Raw genomic sequence first — 26,578 nt, 5'->3', positions numbered from 1 at the left:
TACTTGGATGAGTCTCACCCAGCACCTCCCATCAAGGGGGAGGGGGCAGGCCCCGCTCCGGAGGGACGAAGATGTCAGTGCTCACCACTTGCCACTCAGAGCCCGTCCCTGTGTCACAGACATGTGGGCGGGGTGCAGTTGGGGTCCTGGGGAGCTGTCCTCGCTGTGCTCTCAGTGGAAGCTCAGGTCCCAGTCCTGCCCGGCTGCACAACCTCAGGCCCCCCCCCACCTGGAAATGAGGGTGCGCCCTGCTGTGGGACACAGGCCCGTTCAGACCGGGACCTTGGCGGCAGCTCAGCTGAGCGGGTTGTGGTGTGCGGCTGTGGAGGGGCGGTTCGCAGGACCGCTGTGCTGCCACTCTGTCCGGTTCTGACTCGCCTGCAGGCGCTGACCGTGTATACAGCGTGGCTTACCCGCCTCATGCTGGCCCTGTTCATCTTTGAGCATGCCTTTGAGTGGAAAGCCAAAAACCCTCAAATACCATCCCTAGTTCTTTACACACGCTTCCCGACAAGAAAACTGGGGTGACTTTGGACCGTAAATGTGGGAAAGGAGTAATGTAGTGTATTCCTGGTGAGTCAGGGCAGATCTTTCTAGAAGCACTTGGTCAGCAGGGTTAATATCAAAATGAATGGTGTGTTCCCTTTATTTTTGCCTTCTGAAGTCATACATCTGTCTTTTAAATTAAGGTCTGAATGTTTTGTTGGCTTACATTTTTCCTTTTAGCCTCTTTCTTTCTCGGGATTCAGATGTCACCTTGAAAAACAAGGAGGGAGAGACACCCCTGCAGTGTGCAAGCCTCAACTCCCAGGTGTGGGATGCGCTGCAGATGAGCCGGGCGCTGCGAGATGCAGCCCCTGACAGGCCTGTCCCGATGGAGAAGACGGTGAGCAGGTGAGAAGACCGTTCTGAGGCAGAGGGTGACAGAGGGGGTTGAAGAGTTTGAAACAAAACTTCTGTCCAAGCTGAGGCATCCCCTGGCCTGAGTCCAAAGTGCCTGGCCCAGGGCTTGGCGGCTGCCCCGCTGGGGTGTCATTTGTCACGGCGAAAGGTAATGTCCTTCCTTTCCCGTGGCAGAGACATTGCTCGAGGCTATGAGCGAATCCCCATCCCGTGTGTCAACGCTGTGGACAGCGAGCCGTGCCCCAGCAACTACAAGTATGTTTCTCAGAACTGCGTGACGTCTCCCATGAACATTGACAGAAACATCACCCATTTGCAGGTCAGTGATGGCAGGGTGCGGTGGGCCTCTGGGGCCTGGGTCCACAGCGTTTCCCTCACGGTGATCGCCTTCCACTAACGAGTTGAAAGGCAGATAAAGATCCTTCCTGAAAGTGGATCCTGCATCCCATGCTGGGTCCCCAGCCCCAGAGCAGTGCCTAGCGTCCCCCGGTGAGTGGTGGTTTGGGGGCCACGCAAGTGAGAGGAGCCTGTGCTTTGCCTTGAGCGTCCTAGCCTCCGAGCTGCTCTTGCGTTGAAGTTGGACATGTGCCCTCAGGGCAGGGCTGTGGCCCTGGGCCTTGCTCTTCCCATGGAGCGGCTGGCCTCAAGTGCCGGCCTCGGGATTTCTTTCACCAACCCTGCCCCTCGGCCCCACGTCGCTGACCGCCCCTGCCTCCTCCCCTTTCTTTGGGCTCTTGGTCCAGAGCCCCTCGTGCAATCTCTCTGTGTCTTAGTGGCTGGGTGTCCTCTCCCGCCCACATGCCCTCTTCCTCAGGGGCTGCTTGCCCCTTGGTGTCCTTGAGAATGCAGACGTCTGAACCGGTCACCTCTCTTCCACGCGGGCCTGGCTTTCTGAGAGCACGTGTCAGAGTCGTGAGGCGCGGCTGAGAACGGCCCCCCCCACCTGACGAGCTGTCTCCCTCTAGTACTGCGTGTGCATCGATGACTGTTCTTCCAGCAACTGCATGTGTGGCCAGCTCAGTATGCGCTGCTGGTACGACAAGGTGAGCCTGCGGCCAGGGCCTGCTGGGGCGGTGAGCCAGCCTTGGGAAGGAGGGCTGCAGGTGAGCGGGTGTGGAAATGCAGACCGGTCGGAGCCAGCCTCTCTGGCCGCCTGGGCGTGGCTGTCTGTGAGCCCCAGCCTGGGACAGCTGGGGAGACAAGGAGGCGGCTCTGGAAGCCGGTGTCCAAGAGAAGAAGCTTAAATGCCCTTGGTATTGGGAGTTCAGAGGTTGTCAGTGGGGGCAGGAGCCAGGGTGTTCTGGGGTGGGAACAAGACCACAGCAGACGGTTGTCTCCAGAGTCACCGTGGGAGGGAGCAGAGGGGCATGGCACGGGGGGTGTTTGTGGCTGTCGAGCCAGAGGCTGCGGCCCTCAGTCTAGTGCTGTGTGCTCTCTGTGAAGCACTGCTATGCTGAAGGTCGGGGGGAGCGAGCATTTTGAAGGAAGTTCTCACTGTTCAGAGCAGCCTCTGAAGCCACGGGGACTTCAGACTCGGCCGCGAGGCCCTGGTTTGTCGCCCAGCGGCTTTGCCGTGTCTGGGTTTAGGACGGGCAAGCAGGTGGCCGGGTCGCTGCCAGAGTTGTGGGCCTGCAGGCTGCAAGGCTGAGAGTGCAGCGTGGCGGTGAGCGTGGGCAGTGGTCCGGGGGGCACTGACCCCTTGAAGGAAGTGGAGAGGCCTGTGGGCCGGTGGCCTTGGCGAGGCTGGGCGAGTTGCAGGGAGGAGGAGGGAGGGCGACCAGGGCATACGGATCCGTAAACCTGTGTATGCTCCTGGTTCGATGCTTCCTGCCCAGAGCACGAATGGGTAACGGGACACTGGTGCCCCCAGCGTGAAGTTTGACCGGAAACCATCGTTTTTATACTCGTTTTAGTTAGTGAAACTGTGTTGGTGTCAGTTTATTTAGCGTGAATGGTGAGCCATGCTCGGTCCTGACTGCACGTCTGTCCCCAGGACGGCCGGCTGCTGCCGGAGTTCAACATGGCGGAGCCGCCCTTGATCTTCGAGTGCAACCACGCCTGTTCCTGCTGGAGAAGCTGCCGGAACCGCGTCGTGCAGAACGGCCTCAGGTGAGCACGGGCTGCCAGCCCCTGCCTGAGGGTAGCGTTCTACGCCCTTCAGTGCAGGGTGATGCCAGGGGTCTCTGCTTTCAAAGTTTGCAAATGATCTCGGGTTTGTTGGGAAGTTCGCTGTATTTGCATGTATTTCATATGGACAAGGGTGGGGTGTGTTGCAGTAGAGACGTTCTCTTGTTTGAGCCCCTTGTCCCCTGGTGGTGTTACAAGCTCGTGTAAATAACGCAAGTCCTGCTTCTGAGCAGCTGGGATGTCGGTGAGGCCAAGGGGCTGGGCTGTCCATGGCCCAGGGAGGCAAAGGCCAGGACACGGGCTCTTCACGAGCATTGCCTCTGCCTTCGAGTTAACACGTGCACGGCAACTGTTTTAATACTCAAACCATTTCTGAAATATTCTGTGTTCTCTGAGTGTCTCTGCAATAACAGTATGAATGTGCTCTGGTATAAAATGCTTCAGACCGTGTAGACGCCTTGTTCTTAAGTCAGTTGGGGTGCTTGGTCCGGTGAGGTCTGGCCAGCACCCCTTTCACTGGCTGGGCTCAGACCCCTTCCTCCAGCGTCCCCTGGCCATGAGCTTTTCCTCTTGTGCACGTGCTTGAGAATTAGAAGACCTCTTTTGGCCGTCTGAGTTGTGGGTTGAAATTCACACACAACATCAGTCTAGTTTCACGGTATCGAAGGGTTTCTCAGTATCAGCGGTCAGAGAGTGCTTCTGACCAGCCCACATGTCCCTGTCTCCCTGTTGGCAGGACATTCTCTGGGGGGAGGACAGACCTGTCCGTCTCCCCCAGGGCCTCTGGACACACAAAGGGGCAGGTGGGTCCCCATGGCTCTGAGCTGGGGAGAGCTCCCCGGCCTCTCTGAGGGGCCAGCAGAGTGTCAGCCCCTTCTGCTCTTCATTGCCCCCCGGGGGCTCGGCCAGACCTGTCCCCGTGTTACAGATGAAGACACGGGCAGTCGGACCGAATTCCAAGGCAATCTCCCGCTCCCTGGGGATGGGCCGTGTGGGCTTCATTGCACGGGAAGCGCGTCGCGATAGGAAGGCAGGATCTTGCGCTGTGTTTGCTGCCATGGCTGGCGGCGTAATCCGGACGAGAGCTGAGCATCGGGGAACTTGGCCTGTTTTCCAGGGCAAGGCTGCAGCTCTACCGGACACAGAACATGGGCTGGGGTGTGCGGTCCCTGCAGGATATCCCCCTGGGCACCTTCGTCTGCGAGTAAGTGAGTGCGTGCCGGGGTCACCCCAGGGCTGCTGGCTACCCCTGCCATTTTGGGGACAGCACAGCAGTGTGGGGTGAGGGGCTGCCAGGGCCCTGTCTGTGCCTGGGACTCGTGGGTGCCCCTGAAAACCAAGCTCATGTTGTCTCCACCCATCCACCCGCTTCCCTGGCTTTCCACCTGCACTTAGCCCCTCACCAGGTCGTGGCTCCTTTAAGATGGTACCGTTCAGTGGTTTTCAGGGAGTCTCACTCTGGATCCCTGGTCAGAGAAGGGGTTTCTGTGTCGTCATCTTCTGGGACCTGAAGTTAAATCCCAGCTCAGTCACAGGCACATTCTGCAGCACGTTTGGCCAGCTCGTGGGTGGGGGTGTGTGTGTGGGCTCTGCCATGGCTGCCCTGTGGTCAGGGGTGAGGGTCCTGCCGCCTGCTGTTCTCACCTGCGCCCTGCCTCCCGCAGGTATGTCGGGGAGCTCATCTCTGACTCGGAAGCTGATGTTCGGGAAGAAGACTCTTACCTCTTTGATCTTGACAACAAGGTAACGCGTTTGGAGGGGTTGGGGCGTAGAGAGCTGGTTGCGGCCGTGCGGCGTGGGAGCGGTAAGGAGGCTCGCCCACAACGGCCCAGTGTCCTCGCCGGCCCCACCGGCGCGTTGTGTGCTCAGGGCTCGCAGGGCGCTTGCAGTCGGGCCACTTAGCCGGGAGGTCCCAGGGCTCGTGCCGCGAGGAGCCTGCCTCATTTGAGGACGTGAAGCCCGGACGCATCCTGCCAGCCCTCTGAACCCCAGCTGCTCATCCGGGGTTAGAGCCCACGGCTGTCAGGGGGGCCGCGTGTGCATGGTGACGAACAAACGGGAGCCTCATGTGTCCCAGCTGCCCTCCTGGTTGTGGGGACAGTGGGTGGGCCCTGGTCCTCACCCCAGGACCCGGGTTTCCGGGGCATGTTTGGAAGCTGCCTCACGCCATCCTCACCCTGCCCTGGTGCCCACGCTGCTCTTAGTTCATGACTTGCCTGGTTAAGAACGTCCGGGAGCACGGTCAAGGTGGAAATGGGGACCCAGGGCTCTCGTGTAACCATAGCCGCCAGAGCCCGGAGTAGCTGCCCTTCCCGCCGTGCCCCCCCACCCCCCGGCCCTGCCCCTGCAGTCGGCTCTCAGAAAGCCACGTTCCGGGGCGGAGAAAGCTGTGTCCTGGGTGGTCGCAGTGCTCAGGTGCTGCTGCGCCCCTGCCCCCGGGTCCCCTCTGGACCGCCTGCCTGGTCTTCACTCCGTCCGTGTCTCCGGAGCTGATTGCCTCTCCTGGTCTGTGGCTGTCCTTTACAGGTTCTGGGGTAACTGCTCTTCTGTGACATTTGAGTCTCGCAGATGTATTCCCTCTGTGGCTTGTTGAGTTCCTGGTGATGTTTCAATGAACGGAAGTTCTTATTTTTATTGTAGTCCAATTTCTCTGCCTCTTCCTCCATACTGTGGGTGTTGGTAACGTCCCAAGTGAAGCCAGGCTTTTTACGGCCAAGACCATACAGAGACACATGTGGGGCGTCTGCAGAAGTTACACTCGGCCTCCACGTGTAGGCGTTTTGCTGCAGGGTCCAGCTTTTTTCCCCACGTTGATGACTCTATGTGACTCAGGACCATTTGTTGAGAAGATCGTCCTCTTTCCCACTGCCCCGCAGCATGGATTTGTCATAACGTAGGTGTCCTTATGTGCCCGGGGCTCCTCTCTGTCCTGTCTGCTGACGCCATGTTAACCATCCTAACCTTACGTCCTCTTACCTTGGGGTCTTGAGGGATGTCTCGCTCTTCTTGGTCTCTTTCAGTTTCTGTGTAAGTTGTACAACTTAGGGCAACATTGAACCCACGAGCCCGCTAGGGGTCACTGGGGTTTCTGCCACCTGCTTTTCCAGGTGATGAACATGGTGTATCCCTCTGCTTGTTTGTCATCTTCAGTTGCCTCCACTAAGGTTCCGTGGTACCCTACATGCGATCCTGTAGATCTTCTGTTGGGTTTTTTTATCTGATAGGTTTTTGATCATCTTACTTTTTGGGTCAATTTTATTATAATTAATTGACGTTCAGTGAACTTTAAGCGTGTGATTTTAGTTTTGACAAATGTGTGTATGGTCTGATCAGCACCAGGAGCAAGATTGGAGCACTTCCTCTGCCCCACGCCACCCCCACCCTGGTTGGCCATGGAGCCGCCATCTGTCTCCGCGGCTGGGTTTTTCCTTTAAGTGGGGCCAGGGCATGTACTCCCCTGTGTCTGGCTTTTTCGATGCACCCAGGTGGTGGCGGGTCCCCTGACCCACCAGTGGCCATGCCGCTTTGTGCTACCACCTGGGGATGGACCTGGATGTTTCCAGGTTTTGCTGTTAGGAGTAAACCTGCTATGAGCTTGTTTTTTTGTGGGTGTGAGTTTTCGTTTCTCCTGGGTAATTCCTGGCAGTGGGATGAGTGCTCCTGGGTTAAAGTGTATATTTAATAACTTTAAAAGACCCAGCAAGCAGCTTCCCAAAGTGGTTATACCACTTTACATTTCCTCCAGCAAAAATGAGAATTTCAGACATTCTAATTTTAATGTGCACTTTCTTGATGGTTTTTTTTTTCAAAGAATTTATTTCTAAGTATTCTGTACACCCAACATGGGGCTCGAACTCACAACCCCGACATCAAGAGTCACATGCTGTTCTGACTAAGCCAGCCAGGCGCCCCATTTTCTTGATGATTATCGATGTGAGCATCTTTTCACGTGCTGCCAGTTGGTCTCTTATCTCTTCTTTTGTGCAGGAATTTTTAAAATTTATTGCCCATTGTTTAATTGGGCTACTACCTTCTTCCTGAGTTGTAAGGATTCTTTAGGTTTCCTGATTCACGGCCTTTCTCAGACACACCTGTGTCTTTTTCTCCCAGCCAGTGCCTCGATGGTTCATTTTCTTAACAATGTCCTCCGTAGAACAGAAAATTTTTTTATCGTTTAGTGCTTTTTGTGTCCTAAGAATTCTTTGTCTCCCACAAGGTTGTGAAGATTTTCTCCTTTCTCTAGGATTTTCATATTTTTAGCTTTTAGATCCACAATTCATCTGTGTGTGTGGTTTGAGATAAGGCTCGAGACTCCTCTTTGTCCCTGTGAATATACGGTGATTCCAGTGCTGGCTGGACGTTGGCTGGAAAAGCCTCTGCCTGGACCGTCGAACGTAGGCCTGTGCCTGGACTGTGTTTTGTTCCTTTGATTTGTTTGCTGACCCTCAAACCAGTACGTGTGTCTTCACTCCTCTTGACTCAGAGGGAATCTTGAAGCCAGTAGTTCCTTTTCAAAGGTCCTTGTAGCTCTCTGGAGTACTCTGCATTTCCATATACATTTTAGAACCAGGGTGTTCATACAAAAAGAGGCTGCTGGGATTTGCCTGGGATTATGTCCAATCTCTTGAACCACTTAGGGGTGTTGGCGTCTGAACAGCATCGAATCGTCTCCCGTTGGCTGGTGTCTGGGCGTGGAGCCAGCCTGCCCTGGCAGACCCCGGCCCCTCGTGGGGAAGCTGTTCAGCAGGCCCCTCTCTCATGCCGACAGCCCGCGGCTGGCTGCCCGCCCCCTGACTCCGGCCCTTCCAGTCTGCCCTCAGTCCGACCCCACCAGGCTGGGCCCCGCATGCCGCTCCCTGCGGCCTGCTTCTGTGGCTCGTTCATTCTGGCGCATGAAGGGCCACAGGTATACCAGAGCTTCCCAGGGTTCGCTGCAGCTCAGACTGTGTGGCCCCATCACGTGGTCATGCCTGTGCCCACGGGGCCCGTGTGCCCACTGCTCGCTCCCTCCCCACCTGCCGTCGAAGGCATCGGGAGACTCTCTGGCTCTACCTTCAGAATGTTTCCGGGATCTGACCAGCTGTTGCCAAGCTGCCTGCCTTCTCTCTGGCCTGGACTGGCCTGGGCTCTGGCTCTGTGCTCACACAGACCTCTCCTTGCTGTTCTAGAACCTTCTGAATACCCTCCTTCCAGCCTCCTTTGCCTGAATCTGCCCTGGTTAACAGGGTGCGCATGCACTCTTAGCATCTCGGAGTGAGTGGGGGAGTCTTGCAGGGGCACCCTTCCCACAGTGTTTTTGTCTTAGAACGAGGACAGGTAGTTTCTTTATCAGAAAAACTTCAAAAAGGCAAGCAGCATACACATCTGAGGGGACATTCTACAGACCCGAGGCACGTCATTCATTGTGGGAGAGGTACAGCGTTCATGTGGACATGAACGAATGCTGGCCCCGCTGAGTGGCTGTCAGGTCTGGAAGAGCTGCTTGCTCCAAAGATGGGCAACCCTCCTGTTCCTCTGCATACCTGTGTCCCTTGCCCCCACAGAGTCTCTAAGCTGAGTGTGGGCAGATGAGCAAAAACTCGGGGTAAACCACAGAAAAACAGTTCTACTTAGAGACGCCATGCAAGAGGCTAAGGAAGGCACAGATGATGTGTGGGGGGCTGTGGGGCCCAGGGACTGGTGGGTAGAGGACTTACCTTTGTCCTCTCTGCCTACGGGGTCGTGGAACCTGCTGCTTATGCCCCGGCGTGGAGGGAGGGCTGCGCGTGTCCTGTAGGCTTTGGGTGATGCTGCTTTCGTTAGGGGTCCCAGGTGGGCTGTGGCCTCTGCTGTGGTGGGGTCCACTCCTGGCATGAGGGCCTCTGCTGCCCTGTGCTTCTCGCCCTGAGGACGCCCCGCCCCTCCGTGTGCCCCTCGCGCATCCTGCCCTGAGTCTGACCAGCCTGCCCCACACCCATGCTGGGTGCCTGCCTCCTCACTCTTAGGCTGCCCTGTGGTCTCTCCGTTAGTTAGGAGAAGACACTTCCTCCAGGATTCCTGTTTCTTGCCTTTGTGGGCAGTTTCTTATTTATGTCACGACAGCCCTAACAGTACAGAGAAGTAGGGAAAGCCCGTGCGGTCGAGAGCCGTCCGCACCACCCCTCCGATCTCACTTTGTTTCATCTACCATGCCGACGACGTGCCGTTTTGCTCCTGAGAAGCTCGGCGTGCGCCCGCAGGGCGTCACTGTCGTGCCTCGCGAGACTGACCTTGGTTTCCCCAGAGTGTGTACCTCTGGTTTGCCCCCATCCTCTTGGTGCTGCGTCCTGTCCGTTTTTCCTCACAGAGGGCAGCCATCCGACCCTGGCGCTGTCCTGCAGGAACCTGCGTGTGTGTGCTGTTGGGGACCGCGTCCCTTTCTCCGTCTCTAGTGTTTTCTGCAGATGGGGTGAGGGTGGAGGCATCCCAGAGGACCTGCAGGGTCTGCTTCTCCCAGGTCCGGAGTAGGTGAGCCTCGGCTGCCCGCCCTTCTCCTGATGCCTAGGCCTCCCTGAGGGGCATTTCACCTTTCACGTTTCGTAACAGATTCTTCTGTTGGAAAGAAAAACCTTCCCCACCCGGACCTGGGCTTTCCGGTGACCCCTCAGGGACAGGCAAGGCCAACACACGTTCTTGCCACTGAGGAAGGGTTGGAGCAGGAGTGACTGGTGGTAAAGGGATCTGGGCCTTGTTTTCCTTTCTCTCTGACGTGTTAACAGCTCCTGATTTTTTTGTACTGAGTGTTCTGACCAGTTGTCGTCCGCATCGGTGCCCAGTGGGGCCTGTTCGCGCTGGCCTCGCCTCCCTCGGCTTTGTTGTGTCCGGCTCCCCACATTCGGCCTCAGACTTCTCTGAGCTGCCCGGGTCCTTGCAGTGGAGGAGATTTTTGGATACCGAGTCAGGACACCGGGTGCTGGCCGCCCTCGGGATGTCATTGACTCTGGACTAATTTTGCTTTCATGCTTGCATCCCACCCGTAAAGGCGCTGGTTCCCAGTGGGGTCTGCAGTTTTGGAGGGGCGTCGCACCCCAAGAGTGTGCGTGCCAGGTCTTTGCCTAGGATGTGCCCACCCAGGACGCCGAGCACCAGCCGTGCAGCACTTGGCGCAGTGTTTCTCAGTGTGGGCCCCCTAGTTTAGGTGCGTTTATTTGCTTAGTTCGTTTCAAGTTCTAGAATTTTAGGGGTGCCCAGCTGGCTCAGTTGGTGGAGCGTGAGGGTCTTGATCTTGAGGTGGTGAGTTTGAGCCCCATGTTGGGGGCAGAAAGTGCTTTAAAATAAATAATAAATTCTAGAGTTTTAGATTTTATTTTTTAGTTATGTAAAATATTTACATTCTTCAAAAGTAGACCCTACCCGAAAAGGTTATATGCAGAAAGTCTTGCGTGTTCTGTGTCACCCCACAGGTGATCCTTTGTAGAAACACAAAGTGTCCATGTGTGTTTCTTACTTCCTCGCCCTTCTTACAGAAAAGGTGGTTACCGCCCGCCCCCGTTTCTGAGGCGCTCCCGTGGCTCAGGGGTCACATATTGGGAGTATGTGCACGTCATTCTCGTTGTTTTGGGGATGTTCAGGTTGATCTCAGCCTTTGCTGTGACTTGCGGTGGCATCTCCAGGACCCATTCTGCACGCGAGGCACCACTTTGTGGGGCACTCGCCCTCCCTCAGGTCCCTGAGGCTGTGCCCAGCCCTCCCATGCTGGCTTTGACAGCCGGGGGGCGGTGCAATGGGAGCTTGCACTGAGGATTTCCACTTGATTCTTGCTTGTTGTTTCCACGTCTCTGAGATATTCACTCACGGAGAGACGTGCTCTGTCTTACGTTGTCGGGGACCGCCTGATGGGGGCTGCAGTGTCCTTGTCTGTTAGCGCAGCATCTGGGTCGCCTCAGGGCTGAACTCTGTTGATTTTCTTTTCTCTTTAGAATGTGTCCCTCTCCTTGGTTCTTTGCCTGTGTCCGCGTTGATGTGTCGGCCGCTCCAGCCTGCCTCCGAAGGGTGTCGTGTGCTTCGTTCGACCGGCTGGCTGGGCTTGAGTGTGGGTTCTGCCTCTGTCGGGGTGGCGGCGTCCACCTGCTCGCCCCGGCATCCCCGGCATCCATCCTGACTTGGGCTCAGGCAGGGACTTGCACACACAGTCTGAGCCCCATTGTGCCCTGCAGTCACGGGTTCTCGCTACTCACTCTTGATTCTGCGCGAGGGTCTTCCCTGTGGGCCCCGCACGTCCAGGCTGCGTGCCCTCCAGTGCTGGTCAGTTTCTCGGGCTGTTTACAGGAGGGGAGCTGCTTCCTGCAGGGTGGGGCCACCTGCACATTTAGTCCATAACATCTAGAGGCAGAGGCCAAAATCTGTGCCACGTGAGTCATTTTGGAGTTTGGCGTGTCTTTGGGATCTGCCCGGAGCCAGGATTGCTGGATCAGGGGCACATATGCCTTTGGTTTTGTGGGAAGGTTGTCAGAGACCACCCGTTTTTGTCACCGTTTTGTCTTCCCTTGACCACTGAGGATCCTTTGGCTTCTGGTAAATGCTTTGCCCTCCACAGGACACATACCTGGAAGGCCCCCTTCCCCTCCTTGTATATCTGGTCTTCCTCCCAGACTTGGCGCTCGGTTCCTGTGGCTGGTGTAGTAAGTTCCCACAAACCCCCATAGGCATGTGAGAAGATCCCTGCTCACTGGCTGTCCACTGTGAGGGGCAGACATGGTGTGAGCGGGCTCTCTGCTCAGGCCCCCAGGGGCAGGCAGGAGGGGTTCCTCTGGGGAGAAGTGCCTGCAGCCTGTTGTGGGGTTGTAGGACTCGGCTCCTTGCGTCCCAGGGCAGATGCCCGCTACTTCGATGGCTGTCCCAGGCCATGCACATTGCTCACCATGTGGCCCCTCTGACTTCAGGCCTTAGTGCTCTGGGTCTTTCCAGAGAAGACTCTGCTACTTAAAGGGTTCCTGTGGTGAGGTCAGGCCCCCAAGCCAGCCACCCTTTCTCACTGTCAGCTCAGTGTCCCTGCTGCGGCGTTGCGTATCGTAATCCCGGGAGCAGTGCTGGGGCGGGGTCCTGGGACTTCCTAGGCACTGGCTCCTCTCTGTGCCCCTGGGTTAGCAGGACATGGCGGTGTTCCTGTTCTGTGGTTGTAACCACCTCTCAGGAGCCACCTGGCAGCCCTCGGCCCGAGTGCTGCTTCCGTCCCTCTGTAGCACCTGCCCGCACACTCCACGTCTCCCAGCCGCTCCTTGGGATCTGCTGCTCCTCCATCACCAAGTCCCCGAGGAGCTACCCCCCACTGCACGCTGGCTTCCTGCCCCGCCCCGTGGTCCCTGCAGCCCTGCTTTGCTTCCTCCTGCTCCTGGTGGCGTCCGAGCATCAGATGGCCCGTGTCTGGCTCGTGCAGCCAGACTAGTGGTGTGAGTGGACAGCCTCCCTGCAGCACTGAGGCCTGTCGTGCCCCTGCTCGGGGGTCGTGTTTCTGCCTGAGGTCTACAGACGCCTGCTCGAGCTCCCTGCTCTCCTTCCCGCCCGCTAGGATGGCGAGGTATACTGCATCGATGCTCGGTTCTACGGGAACGTCAGCCGCTTCATCAACCACCACTGCGAGCCCAACCTCGTGCCTGTGCGCGTGTTCATGTCACACCAGGACCTGCGGTTTCCCAGGATTGCCTTCTTCAGCACCCGCCTGATTGAGGCTGGGGAGCAGCTGGGGTAGGCGCCGCGGTCCCCAGGGGCTGGCTGGGTTTGGGGACCTTCTGGGGTGTGGACATGTGCTGCTCAACGCAGGCTTATCCTCAGTGGTTCTCTGTGTTCCCACAGCTCTGAGCTGGGACGGATGGCTCTGCTCAGGCTGGGTCCACCCTGCTCCCAGGCGGTGTGGGGCCTGGGTGCCGCCCTCAGCTCTACTCTCTCCCTAGGTTTGACTATGGGGAGCGCTTCTGGGACATCAAGGGCAAGCTGTTCAGCTGCCGGTGTGGCTCCCCCAAATGCCGGCACTCCAGCATGGCCCTGGCACATCGGCAGGCCAGTGCCACCCAGGAGGGCCAGGAGAACGGCCTGCCTGACACCAGCTCCTTCGCCGCCGACCCCCTATGAGTGGCAGCCGGCCGGGGCACCGAGCGTCGGTGCTGCTCACACTGCGGTTGGAGAGGAAGGAGAAGCGGGTGCCCGAAGGCCCCGACCTGGGGCTGCAGGGATGTGGGCCGCAGCTGAGAGGCCCCGGCGTGGCGGCCCGTGGGCTGGGGGCGGGCGCTTTGGAACACTCTGGGATTCGGCGCTGGCGTGACCTTGTGAGTTTCTGATGATGGTTTTGTCGTTTCCACGTTTCTCATTCCCCTTCTGCTCCCCTGGTTCCCGTTCCACTGTGGGGCTTGTTGGTGAAGTCCTGTGGGCCCAGGCCCCCCGCGTGGCACCCACCGAAGACACAGTCACCCGCAAGCTGCTCCGTTAGACCTGCCTGCCCGAGGCCTGCGTGGCAGGTGCCAGTTCCTGGGCACTGCGCAGACGCCGTCCCCACCTCGACCTAGGAGAGGTCAGGGCCGAGCCGTCCCTAACTTTGGAGAAAATGTGGGTTTGCTTTTTAAAGAAGTCCTATATCTAGTCCTATATATCAGACCTCTAATGCATTTCTTTCCAAGGAAGCGGTTTGTTGGGTGCAGGAGGGCCGCGGCCCACGGAGGACCCCGCACCAGCCCTGCCAGCTCAGCGACGCTGGCACCTTCTGTTGATTTTTAAACCACATGCTATGATGATGAATAAACTGATTTATTTTCTACCATTATTGAACATTAGGACAAATAAAAAACACAAAACACAGACAACGGTGCTGATTCTGGTGTGGTTTCTACTCACCATGTGAAAATAAACTATCAACTGTATAAAGAGAACAAAGTGATTTTAGAATAAAATGCAGGAAGAAACTTTTTTTAAAATGTTAGTCTTGTCGTGGAATAAATTTGCCATCACCTTTTGTGTGACGGCTGCCAGGTCATATACTTTTTTAAATACTGTAACTAGTGCAGTAGCAGTGGGTTTTGTGCGGCTCTTCTACAACATTCATGATGCAGTCATGTTTATTTTTTTCTGTTAAAATGTTTTTGACAGTTTTAAGAGCAGTCTTTTGGCTCAGACCATTTCTTGTTCTGTTTTCAATGAAATCAATAAAAAAAAAAAGTACTTTAAATGAGGTTTTTATTACGGTATCATGTCTCAACTGGTTTCCGCAGAACCCCTGTGCTGCCTGGGGCGGGGGGGGCGCTCACGGGCTCACGTGCAGCCTGGGGGCCGGTGGGCTGGGGCCGGAACCGGGGGCCTGGGAAGCGCACGCCTTCCTTCCACCGCAGCCCCTGCGGGGGACACCCCCTGCACCCACCCGGAGGCGGACACGTGGAGAGTCTGCGCATGTCGCTTTGCGTGTGCATGCATGTTGCGTGTGCTGCCCACGTGTGTGTGCGTGTGCGTGTCTTTGTACGACCGGCACCAGGAACTGAGGCCCAGGTATCATTCTGGAGGCTGATGGGGCAGTACCAGGTAGGTCCCCAGAATTCTGAATCGGTCTGCTTTTGAACGTGATGAGGCTGGGGGGCTGTTTTCCTGCGGCAGGCTGTGGTCTCTGCCCCTCAGCAGGAACCCCTAGTTCCAGACCCACTGCTGCTGTGTTCTGTGCGGGGCTGGCCTCCCTCACCGGGGCACCTGTAAGCTCAAGAAAAAACAGCTGAGTGCTTGGTTTTCTCATGCAAAGAAGTCACTCCGTTAGACACTGTCAGACATTTATCTGCAACAGTAACCGCTCTCTCTGCACTTTGTAAATGGTCCAGGCAGGATGCCTCCCCTTCGGGCCCTTGAGACTCCGGCCTGGGCGTGCATGGGCATCTGTGACCAAGTGGGAAAGAGGCGGGGCTGATCCTACAGAAGGGCGACGCCCCTTCCTCCAGGAGGGCTCTGGCTCGGCTCCCCAGGCCTGTGGTCTTTCTCCTCTGGGTAGTGCCTTAGAGTCGGGGCTGTGCTAGGGTAGTGGGCCCGTAGGGTGCCTTGTCCCAGAGGCAGTGGGTAGGGTGGCAGGCGGTCTACCTGGAGCTTGGATTTCAGGCCTTGCGGACCCCACCAGCCCTGTGTGGCCCTGCCCCCAGCAGCCCCCCGCTTGGGTTCTGAGCTCGTTACCTTGCAGGCAACTAATCCTGTGCCCTGGGTCAGATGCTAGGTGTGGAAACAGCTATCTGTTGAATCAGGACCCAGTCTAGTGGGGTAAGTGGACCCCGCCGCCCCACTGGACAGCAAGCTGTGGGCATCTAAAACAAGCCCCCACAGGGTTTGGCTTTGAGCAGCCTGATGTTCGTGTCCGGGGCTGCCGTGTCACCTGCTCTTGGAGAGCTCCATGGTGTTGATGTCCCTAAACCCGCCCTGTGGATAGGGCCCGGGGATGGGGCGGGGGGGAGGGGTCTCTGCTCTCGCAGGGCACAAACTGCAGGTAGCGGTGTGGGCCTCTGGCTCGGAGGTGGGGTGGGGTGACGAGAGGCCCTCTGACTGAGGCCTCCCAGAGGGGCAGCTAAGCTAGAATGTGAGCACCGGCTGCACTTCTCACTGCCAAACAGAACACGTGAGAACTGGAGAGAAACCAGGAAACCCACCAGCGGTGCCCCTTCGTGGCCTCCCTTCGTCTGTGTGGACGTTTGTCCTGTCTGTGACCTCTTGAGTGGCTGCAGTTAAGTCCCTGCTGATGTGCATGTGGATGTTGACTGACGGTGCTGGGAGGAAGAGCTCGGTGCGCCATCCTTGTGTGGTTCTTCTCTTAGAGAAGGGGTCAGGGGGCATTCCACAGCATACGTTCTGGAAGCGATCCCCAAAAACCCACCCATAAAATGTATGCCAGCCTTTGTCTCCAACAGGGTGCATTGGAGGGTACCTCACACACCCCGTTGTCATGCTTCCACTCTTTCCAGTCAACCAGAGCAAAACGATAACCTCAGTGTCTTATATTTTACACTTCTTTGGTGGTGGATCGACCTGTCTCTGTGTATTGCGGATTGGCCTTTCCTCTAATGTGAATTTTTGCAAGTTTTCATTGTAGTGTTCATGTTTCCCTTACTAATTGTATGAACTCTTTATGTATTGTAGCTTTGAACCCCACTGAATTTAAGCTTTTTATGCGGTAAAATCTGACTGTGACTGCTGATTGTGCACTGTATTTAGAAAAACCTTCTCTGCTTCCAGATTATAAAAACAGTCTCCAGCAGTTTTTCCGGTATTTTATTTTTCAGTTTAGCTCTTGAATCTGGGTGGGATTTGTTTTGTGTAGGGTGTGAAATAACTATAAATTTAATACTTAGAAAATTGAGGTATGGTTTACATATGGAGAAATGCATGGATTTTATGTGTATAACTCAGTGAGTTTTGACAGATACCTTTGCCCATGTAACCCATCCCTTACCAGAGAATAGGACATTCCCATCTATCACCCGGGAAGTTTCTTTGTTTTTCCCAGCTGGTTCCTGTCTCCAAGAGGCATCTCCTGTTCAGGTTTCTTTTTTCTTTTTTTTTTTTTTTTTAAAGATTTTATTTATTTATTTGAGAGAGAGAATGAGATAGAGCATGAGAGGGAGGAGGGTCAGAGGGAGAAGCAGACTCCCTGCCAAGCAGGGAGCCCGATGCGAGACTCGATCCCGGGACTCCAGGATCATGACCTGAGCCGAAGGCAGTCGCTTAACCAACTGAGCCACCCAGGCGCCCTCATATAACCCATTTTGAATTTTCTTTTTCCTAGCCATTGCATTCTACAAGAGAGGGTATAAAAAGAGACTGTTTTCTTTTTCTAAGATTTTTATTTATTTATCTGAGAGAGAATGAGAGACAGAGAGCACAAGAGGGAAGAGGGTCAGAGGAAGAAGCAGACTCCCCGCCGAGCAGGGAGCCCGATGCGGGACTCGATCCCGGGACTCCAGGATCACGACCTGAGCCGAAGGCAGTCGCTTAACCGACTGAGCCACCCAGGCGCCCCTGGGTTTCTTTCACCATAGGTTTGTTTTTTCCTTTTGTGGAACTTCATATAAACAGAACCATGCTGTAGATTACTCTGTCCTAGCTTCTCTTGCTCAGTTTTTTTTTTTTTTTTTTTGGCTCGCTTTGGTTTCTGTCGAAGCGAATTCCATAGTAAGGATATGCCAGATTTGTTTACGCATCCCCCATTGCACGAACATTTGTGTCTCTAGTTGGGGCTATTATCAGTAAAGCACCTGTGAACATTCTGGTACAGACTGTTTGTGCGCATGTGATCTTGTTTGTCCAGGGAATAATCCCTGGATGCCGTTCCGCACCAGTCGTGTGACACAGCTCTGCTTGCGTCCCCGCTGATACTAAGTGCTTCCCATCTTTAATTTTGCCTACTCTGGTGGGCGCGTAGTGGCCTTGTGGTTTTTATTTGCATTCCCGGTGGCTAATAATGAGCACCTTTTCAGACACTTCTTGTCCATGTGTAGATCTTCGTTTGTAAAGTATTCGGCCTTTTGTGTATTTTTTAATTGGACTATCTTTCCATTACGGAGCTTACGAGTTCTTTGTGTATTGTACATACAGGTCCTTGTCAGAAGTATTTAAATGTTTTCTCTCAGTCTGTTACTTTGTGTTCATTTTCTTAAGAGCAGAAGTTTATAATTTTGGGCAAGTCCAATGTCTCTTCTGGGTGGGGGAGAGGTATTTTCTCTGCCCCACTCCGAGGTTGGGAAGATCATCTGCCATTTTCTTCTAAAGCATTATAGTTTCAGATTTTATATTTTGGTGTGTGATCCATTTTCAATGAACGCTTGAGTAAAGAGGGACGTAGAGGACATTCCTGTCCAGTGTGGGCTTTCAGTAGTTCTGTACTTACTTGATTTTTTAAAAAAATTTGAAGAGTCTCCCACTGAAATGCTTTGGTTCCTTTGTAGAACATTAATTGATATGTGCATGTGGACTCCATTTATGATTATTTGCCTATCTTTATGTTTTTATTACTGTAGCTTCATTTTGAGTATCAAAATCACATGTGGTATAAATACTCCAAATTGTTCTTATTCTTAAAGATGATTAACTATTTTAGCTATCCTAGGGCCTTTGAATTATTTTTTTAAGATTTTTTTTTTAAAGATTTTATTTATTTAAGATTTTTTATTTATTCATTTGAGAGACAGAACAAGCAAGAGCATGAGCAGAGGGGAGGGGCAGGGGTGGAGGGAGAAGCAGACTCTCCACTGAACAGGGAGCCCGACAAGGGGCTTGATCCCAGGACCCCGGGATCATGACCCCAGCTGAAGTCAGACGCTTAACTGACTGAGCCACCCAGGCACCCTGGGCCTTTGTATTTTTATATAAGTTTTAGAAAGAGCATATAAATACTTAATAACAACAACAAAAAGCTGGTGGGCTTTTTTAAACTTTTAAAATCAACTTCGTTGAGATATAATTCACATATCATAAAATGCACTCATTTTAAGGGTTCCATGAATTTTGACGAATGTAAGTACTCCTGTAACTACCACCACCACAATCAAGATGTAAAGAGCACCTTCACTGCCCCCCAAAACTTCCCAGGGCCTCTTTGAAGTCAACCTGCCCCAGGGGAGCTGATTTGCCCTTGTCAGTACAGATGAACAGTTCCCGTTCTAGAATTTTCTATAATTGGAACCATATGGCACGCACTTCGTTATCTCACAATTTAAAAATATATGTTAAGCCAAAGATGCCAGGTAGGATCTCACACTTTCAGGAGAGCTGCAGGACAGGACAAAGAGCCTTGCTTCTCTGAACCATTTGAGGATAGCCAGCTTGATGCTCTGTTGTCCCTCCAAGGACGTCCTCCTGTGTGACCAACACCAGGACGGTGCTGCTCTGCTCCCGTAGACCCCATGCAGCATTTGCCTCCGTCCAGCCCCACTCGCCGAAGCACGTGGGTCCAGCTCGGTACCCTGTTGCATCTAGTGGTCCTGTGTTTTCAATCATCTTCAATCCGAAACAGTTGTGTCTCCTTGGTTTTCACTTCCGAAGACTACAGGTCAGTTTGCTTGTAGAAGGCCCTCTCTTTGGACTTGTCCGTGTCCTCTGGGTTAGATGCAGGTTGTGCATCTTTGACAGGAATGCCACGGAAGGGGGACTGTGTTCCCAGCACGTCCCGTCAGGTGGCCCGCGAATCGGATTTGGTCCACGTACTGACAAGGCGACCTTTAGTCATTTGATCACAATGGTGTCTGTAAGCCTCTCCCACGGCAGTCTCCGTTTTCCCGTTGAAATTCATGAATATTCTATGGAAAAGCACTTGGAGACTGTGTGAAGATCCCATCCTTCACCACACTTTGAACTTATTTGTAGGCATATGGACTCACAATTTCCTATTTGATTCAGTGGGTTGTAATCTTACTATTATTTGCGTGGGTGCCGAAAATGTCAGAAATTGGACGTGGTGGGCACTCTTTCAAGGTTGCTTCGGTCTCCTTTTGACATGTCTTGTCCTCCGTGAGCACGTCTTACTTTATGGCACGTCAAAATGTCCCAGGCTCATTTTCTGCCTCCAACCTGGTAGCAGCCCATTTTCCGAAATTTAAATTGGCCAGTTTTGCTACTTACTTTCTCTCTATCTCATCTGTTCTTCGTTCCTTTGTTTCTTTTTTTCTGCTTTCTTTCCTATTAAATCCATTCTATCTCCTCAATTGGCTTATTAGCTGTACCCTTTGTTGTTTAGAGATTGCTCCGGGGTTTACAATATGAATATGCATCTTCCATTCAGCACAGTCCACCTTCATATAATATTACATTGTACCCTGTTATGTATATAATATCTTACATCTCACATGAGAACTTGCCAGCAGGATAATTCCACTCCCCCAAACCTTTGTGATGCTGTCATACATTTTACTCCCTACAGTTCATACCCCAAGACATTGTTACTACTTTTGCTTTAATTAGCCATTTATTATTATTTTAATTTGTGGCTTGTGTACTCGTTTTTTCACTGGTTTCTCTTTTTTTTTTTTTCTTGTAACGGTTTTATTAAAATACTCAAGCACGCTAGTTTGATCGTATTTGGCTTTATTGTGCTTTGCAGACACTGCGTGTTTTACGGACCGAAGGTCTGTGGAGACCCTGCTTCAGCAGGTCTGCCGGGACCATTTTTCCAGCAGCATCTGCTCACTTCTTGCCTCTGTGTCACATTTTGGTAATTCTCGCAATATTGCAAAATTCTTCATTATCCTGTTTGGTATGGTGATCTGTGACCACTGACCTTTGAAGTTACTACTGTGCTCGGGGCGCGAGACCCGCGCCGTGTAAGATGGCGAACTTACCCGGCAAGTGTGTTTCTGACTGCTCTGTCGCATGGCTGGTCCCCGGCTCTCTCCCCTCCTCAGACCACCCTGTTCCCTGAGGCACAGCAGTTCTGACATTGGGCCAGTCAGTAACCCCGGGATCATGACCCCAGCTGAAGTCAGACGCTTAACTGACTGAGCCACCCAGGCACCCTGGGCCTTTGTATTTTTATATAAGTTTTAGTTTGGCCTCTCAGTGCTCCAGCGGAAGGAAGACTTGCAGGGCCCTCACTTTAAATCAGATGCTAGGAAGAATTCAGCTGAGTGAGGAAGGCCTGTCGGAAGCCAGGCCTCCTGCACCAAACAGTAGCCACGTTGTGAATGCAAAGCAGCGTTGTTAAAGGACGTCACAGGTACCGTTCTTTGAGCACACAGTGATAAGAAAGTGAAGCAGCCTCCCTGCTGACGTGGAGAAAGTGTTAGTCGTCTGGATGGAGCATCAACCAGCACAGCCTCACCCAGAGCAAGGCCCTGACTCTTCTGTTCTGCACAGCCTGAGGAGGTGAGGAGGCTACAGAAGAAAAGTCTGAAGTCAGCAAAGGTGGATTCCTGACGTTTAAGGAGAGACGCCACCTCCGTGACATGAGGCAGGTGGAAGCAGCCGGTTACCCACGAGGTGTGGTCGAGATCATTCATGAAGACGGCAACACTAAACAACAGATTTTCAGTGTCGACAGAACAGCCTCTGCTGGAAGAAGATGCCATCTGGGACTGTCAGAGCGAGAGAGGAGTCAGTGCCGGGCTTCAAAGCTTCAGGGGTCAGGCTGACTCTCTTGTCAGCAGCTGAAGTACCTGGTGGCTCGCAGTGGGAGCTGGTGCTCGTTGACCTTTCTGAACATCCCTGGGCCCTTGAGAGTCGTGCTCCATCTCTGCCTGTGGTCTGTAAATGGAGCAAGGCCTGGATGACAGTGTGGTTTGCTGAACACTGGAAGCCCACTGTTGAGACCTCCTGCTCAGGAAAAAGGGTTCCTTTCAAAATACGCCTGCTCCGTGGCTCTGTACCTGGTCCCCAAGAGCTCTGATGGAGGCGCACGATGAGATGAATGTTTTCTTGCCTGCTAACATACCCTGCATTCTGCAGCCCGTGGGTCAAGGAGTACTTCCCACTTCCAAGTCTTAGAGTTTAAGAAATACATTGCGTAAGGCCGTAGTGATTCCTCTGATGGATCTGGGCAAAGTAAATTGAAAACCTTCTGGAAAGGATTCATCATTCTAGATGCCATTAAAAACACTCTGAATTCATGGGAAGAGGCCAAAATGCCATGATAAACAAGAGTTGGGAAGAAACGGACTCTGAGGAGTTCGGGCCTTCAGGAGGTTTCACAGCTGCGGGGGTGGTGGCAACAACAAGAGAACCAGGCTCAGGAGCGGCCGCAGGTGCGCAGGCTCGTGGTGGGCCGTCTGCGGCTGGGGGGCTGCTTCCTGGCTGAACAAAGGCAGTGCTGTCTGGAGCGGGAAAGCACCCCTGGTGAAGATGCCGTGAAGACTATTGAGCTGACGGGGAATTTAGACTGTCGTTTCACGTGATAGTTGCTGAAGCAGCAGCAGAGCTGAGAGGATGAAGTCCCGCTGTGGGTAAAATGCTGTCAAACAGCATCGCCTGCTACAGGGAAGTCATTCGCGAGGGGAAGAGTCGATGCCGCAAGTTTCGCTGTCATCTTATTTTAGGAAACTTCCCTGGACCCCAGCCTTCAGTGCCCAGCACCCTGACCGTGGAGGCAAGACCCACCCCCAGAAAACAGACTGTGATTCACTGCAGGCTGAGCTGATGGTTAGTATTTCTTGGCGCGTAAGTCCTTTTTAATGAAGGGATATGCATCACTTCTTCTTTTAGACATAATGCTGTTGCACATTTAATAAACTACAGTGCGGTGTAAACATAACTTCAATAGGCACTGGGAGGCCACAGCCTTCGTTCGACTCGCCGTATTGTGATAGTCCCTTTATGGTGGTTTCTGGAACCCGGCCCTCCGAGGGCCTCTACCGGTTACTCTGAATACGAGAATTGTATGTTCCTCCAGGTTGAAAGCCGATGATTTCAAAAGCACTTATTGACTAGTCTTTCCTTCCCACAAACCTTAACATCTCTTCTCCTGGCTTGTGTGCTCACACACGCCCTTTCCTTTCGGCCGCGCTCTCCTGGTGGTTTATTCCTTTCACGCATGTGTCTTAGTTCCTTACATTTTCACATAGAAAACATCTGTTGTCAATACAGTACAGAAAGGAAGCAAGTTTAAAGTCCACCCACCCCCAGTGTCTTCCTCATGATGAACAGTTTCATGAATATCCAAATCTTTTATGTAAAAATATATCAATAAAAAGAACAATAGCTACCATTTCTCAAGCTCTTGCTGTTTGTTTGACTCTGTTAAGTGCAATCATTTAATAATTGTGCTGACCACACAGGACAGACTGTCCTCTCCTTGACAGATGATGGAGCTGATATTAAGGACCATGCCCGCGGCCACACAGCTCAACGTGGGAGGGTCATGACTGACCCTCAGTCCAGGTCCTGGTCCCCTGGTGACCCCATCGGGTGCCGTGGTACGTCCAGGCCTTTGCCCACCTGGGGCTCTGCCTTATGTCATTGTAGGTTCTTCATGTTTATGTTTGTCCTTCTCTGTGAAGCAACTTTTCATGTCCTTTGCCTATTTTCAGTGAAATTATTAATCTTTTTATTATTGATCTGAAAGAGCTCTTTGGATAGCAAGAATATTCATCCCTTGTCTTATGCATCAATAATATTTTCCAAATGTGCTTATTTACTTTGTTTATGATGGGTTATTTAAAAATATATATTAGGCTTTGAGTGCTTTTTTTGCTTCTGCCTTAAAAGAATTTCAAATTCTTCTGCAGTCCAATTTGGCAGCTTCTTCCTTTAAGTTGGTGGTTCTCAGCCCCTGGCTGTGCGGTGCCGTCCGTGGGTCAGCCCACGACGCGCTGTGCAGAGGCTTCCGGACCTGGTGTCACACTTGAGCTTACGACATCCTTGCTGCCGTCCTGGGGATGTCACTTTACATTTGCACCAACCTCCGTAGAATTTCTCTGGAAGGGTACGGAAACAACATGGTCTACTGCCATTTTATCTTGTTAGGACTATTCTTCCATTGCTCTTTTCCATGTTCTATTTCTCATCATTTTATTTGTTCGCTCTTTCAGATTAACTTTGTTACAAATTTGTCAACTTCCTCCCATCGGTCTTTATAAAAATCCTGTTTCTCCAGGGGAAAATGTCCAGAAACAATGTCCAGATCCCCAGGTATGAAACTCAGGAGAGAAATCTGTATGGATTTGGGAACTACCAGGACCCAAGCAGTGGTTCTCAGTGGGGGCGACTCTGCCCTCCAGGGGACATTTGCTAGATCTGGAAACACACCTGGTTGTCACAGCGGAGAAGTACTGTGAGATTTGCCAGCATCTAGAAGGATGCTGCCAAACAATGAAGAATCCCCTGCCTCCAAATGTCAGTGGTGTCCAGGTGGACCAGCCCAGTGATGGAGAAACTAACTGAAAAGGTGGGGGTGGGGAGGGGCAGTGAGAGAGTCTAGCGCAGGCCAGCAGGAGCCCCGGAGTCACCAGCTGGGCAGTGGGGGCTGGAGAGGAGGCCAGCTGACCACAGATCTCCCAGGCTGGTCAGGGAGCTTGGATTTTGAAAGTCACAGGGAGAGTGATGTGGTAGGAGCTGTGCTTTGGACAAAAGGCTCTGGCTGCTGAGGAGAAGGGACAGGGAGCAGCCCTCCATGCAGGGCCAGGGCAGAGAGGAGGGAGAGACCAGGAGCACTTCTGGAGTTGGGGTAGGCAGGACAGGGCAGTGTGCTGGGCACAGGGAGTAGGAAGGGTCTTTAGCAAGGAGTTTTGCTACTTGTCACCCAGCATCAGGTCACAGCAGAGGACAGCAGGGAGGAGCACAGACCTCGTTCTCTTCCTCATGGGCTTCCCTTCTAGCCAGGGAAACAGGTGAAAGAGTCACAAATAAATGCACCCTAAGAATGTCCGGACGCTGTGCCGGAGAAGCAGCTGTTATGATGATGCAGCTTCTGGCTGAGACCTGAGGTGTGGACCGAGTTGTCCAGGCAGGGACAGCATGTAGCACGTGTGCGGACTTGCGGACGGCAAGGCTGGCGGCTAAGCGGCAGCCACAGAGAGCCCTGGAAGGGCTGCAGGTGGGGTTGTGACGCCGTTAAGGTCGCAATTTGAACAGGCCCTTTGGCTGCAGAAAGGGGACAGGACAGGGCCACGGTGTTCCTAGGTCACAGACAGCACTGTAGGAAGGTGGCCACACTGATGAAAGGAGATGGAAGGGGCCCAATATCTTTACTTTTAAAAATTGCTTGTATTTTTTTATTTAAAAGCTTTTATTAAGGTAAAATTCAGTAACATAAACTTCACCATTTTAACCATTTTAAAATGTACAATTCAGTGACATTTAATAAATTCACAATGTTATGCAATCATCACCAATATCTAATTTCAGAAAATTTTCATCATTCCAAAAAGAAACCCCACACCTATTATCAATCCCTCCCCCACTGGCAACCACTAAGCTCCTTTCTGTCTCTACGGATTTCCCTATTCTGGAAACGTTTCATAGAATAGTCATGTAATAGGGGGCTTCTCATATCTGGCTTCTTTCAGTTAGCGTGATGTTTTCCAAGCTCATTCATGATGCAGATGGGATTAAATGTACAAGCGTTTTATTAGATGGTATTAGGTGACAATGAATAGATGCTATTACTACTGGAAATAAATTGGGAGACTGTGGGGAGGGGGCTGAGGGAGCCATCAGATGGGCGCAGCTCTGACGTTTAGTGAAGACAGTGACAGAAGGCTGGGTGGGAACATCCTCCATCACTGGGCACCTGACTGGCTCAGTAACACCAGCGTGGAGTCCTTGACCCGAAGAACTGTGGCCATCGCTTGAAGGCCATGATCGATTTGGAGCATATCAGCTGAGCCCCTTGTGAATTGTGTTTCTTATAGTTTGAGGACTCCTGTTTTCACGGCAGCCACAACTGTTTAAAATAATAATAATGTCCTGTGTGTGTTTCTTTTAAGAAAGGCTGAAAGTTAATTAGCTAATCATCTACCTGAATAATTGAATAAACCCAAAACAAAGGAGAGGAGAAGAAATATAAAGAGTAGATATTAATGAAATAGGAAACACACATATTATAGAGACAATCAGTAAAGCCAAAAATTGGTTCTTGGACAAGATTAATAAAAATAGCAAACCTCTGGAAAGATTGAGAGAGGGAGAGAGGAAAATACGTAAGTAATAATAAGGACTTAAAAGCAAACACAGCCATAGACACAACGTAGATTAAAAGGATGATATGAAGAACTTTGGGCTAGTATATTTCTAGAAAAACAGAACTGAATCAAACTGACTCAAGAGGAGACAGAAAATCTGAACAGTCTTATAACCCTTATAGATAATCAGCAATTAGAATAACAAAGAAAACATCAGCCCCAGCCAGTGAGTTCCACTGAACTTTTAAAGTACAAATTCTCTATAGAAATGCTCCCCAACTCACTTAAAGGACAGCATAACCTTGATACCAAACTCTGGTAGGAATGGGTGCAAGAGGAAAACTGTGAGGTGATGTTGTTCAGAGACCAGCTGTGAAAACTCCAGACAAATTGTTAGTAAACCAAATCTCACTAGTGCCTAAAGGCAATAATCAGTCATGACTAAGTTTGATCTGCCCGAGGAATGAGAGGGTGGTTTCACTTCAGGAGATCAATTGCTGTGAGCCACCATCTTAGCGTACCAGAGAAAAACCAGATGACCCTGCTAATGCAGAAGAGACATTTGGTAGGATTCATCATCTATTCATGATTAAAACTCCTAGAAATTAAGACTAGAGGAGAATTTCCTGATCTGATGAAGGGCACCTACTTTTTATAAGGGACATAACAAACATGCTTCATGGTGAAAGGTTGAGAGTATCTTAAGATGAGGAATGAGACGGTGTGCCCACCGTCACATTTCGGGACATCATTGTACCAGCTGGCACGGGAAGATAAGAAAAAGAAACACAAGATACAAGAATTGGAAAAGGAGAAATGAAACTTTATTTTTTTAATATTATCTACATAGAAAACAAATCTAACAATAAATAGTTAGAATTAAGCAGAAAATCTAACAATGTTGCTTATACAAAATCAATATACAAAGAAAGCTGCATTTATAAATATGAGCAACAGAAAATGTGACTAAAAATTGAATC

At 52.3% G+C, this 26,578-nt stretch overlaps 1 protein-coding gene across 7 annotated transcripts in view; it reads left to right on the top strand.

Moving 5' to 3' along the window:
• Window positions 1–14,203, top strand: part of EHMT1 (euchromatic histone lysine methyltransferase 1) — a 79,074-nt gene extending 64,871 nt beyond the window's left edge. For 3 of the 7 annotated variants that reach the window (XM_035015338.1, XM_035015336.1, XM_035015341.1), the window contains 8 exons: window positions 727–894; window positions 1,078–1,222; window positions 1,869–1,946; window positions 2,897–3,012; window positions 4,148–4,234; window positions 4,695–4,773; window positions 12,557–12,732; window positions 12,939–13,116. In XM_035015338.1, the coding sequence (XP_034871229.1) occupies window positions 727–894; window positions 1,078–1,222; window positions 1,869–1,946; window positions 2,897–3,012; window positions 4,148–4,234; window positions 4,695–4,773; window positions 12,557–12,732; window positions 12,939–13,116 (1,027 nt within the window). Of the gene's footprint in view, window positions 1–726; window positions 895–1,077; window positions 1,223–1,868; window positions 1,947–2,896; window positions 3,013–4,147; window positions 4,235–4,694; window positions 5,924–12,556; window positions 12,733–12,938 lie in introns of those variants that run through there. The other 4 variants (XM_035015340.1, XM_035015339.1, XM_035015335.1 and 1 more) reach the window with 3 other exon arrangements.
• The last annotated feature ends 12,375 nt before the right edge of the window (window positions 14,204–26,578 follow it).

This window comes from Mirounga leonina, unplaced genomic scaffold (genome assembly GCF_011800145.1).
Source record: "Mirounga leonina isolate KUSES-001 unplaced genomic scaffold, KU_Mleo_1.0 Mir_170, whole genome shotgun sequence".
Lineage (NCBI taxonomy): Eukaryota > Metazoa > Chordata > Mammalia > Carnivora > Phocidae > Mirounga > Mirounga leonina.
This window is presented reverse-complemented; position numbering and strand designations above follow the sequence as displayed.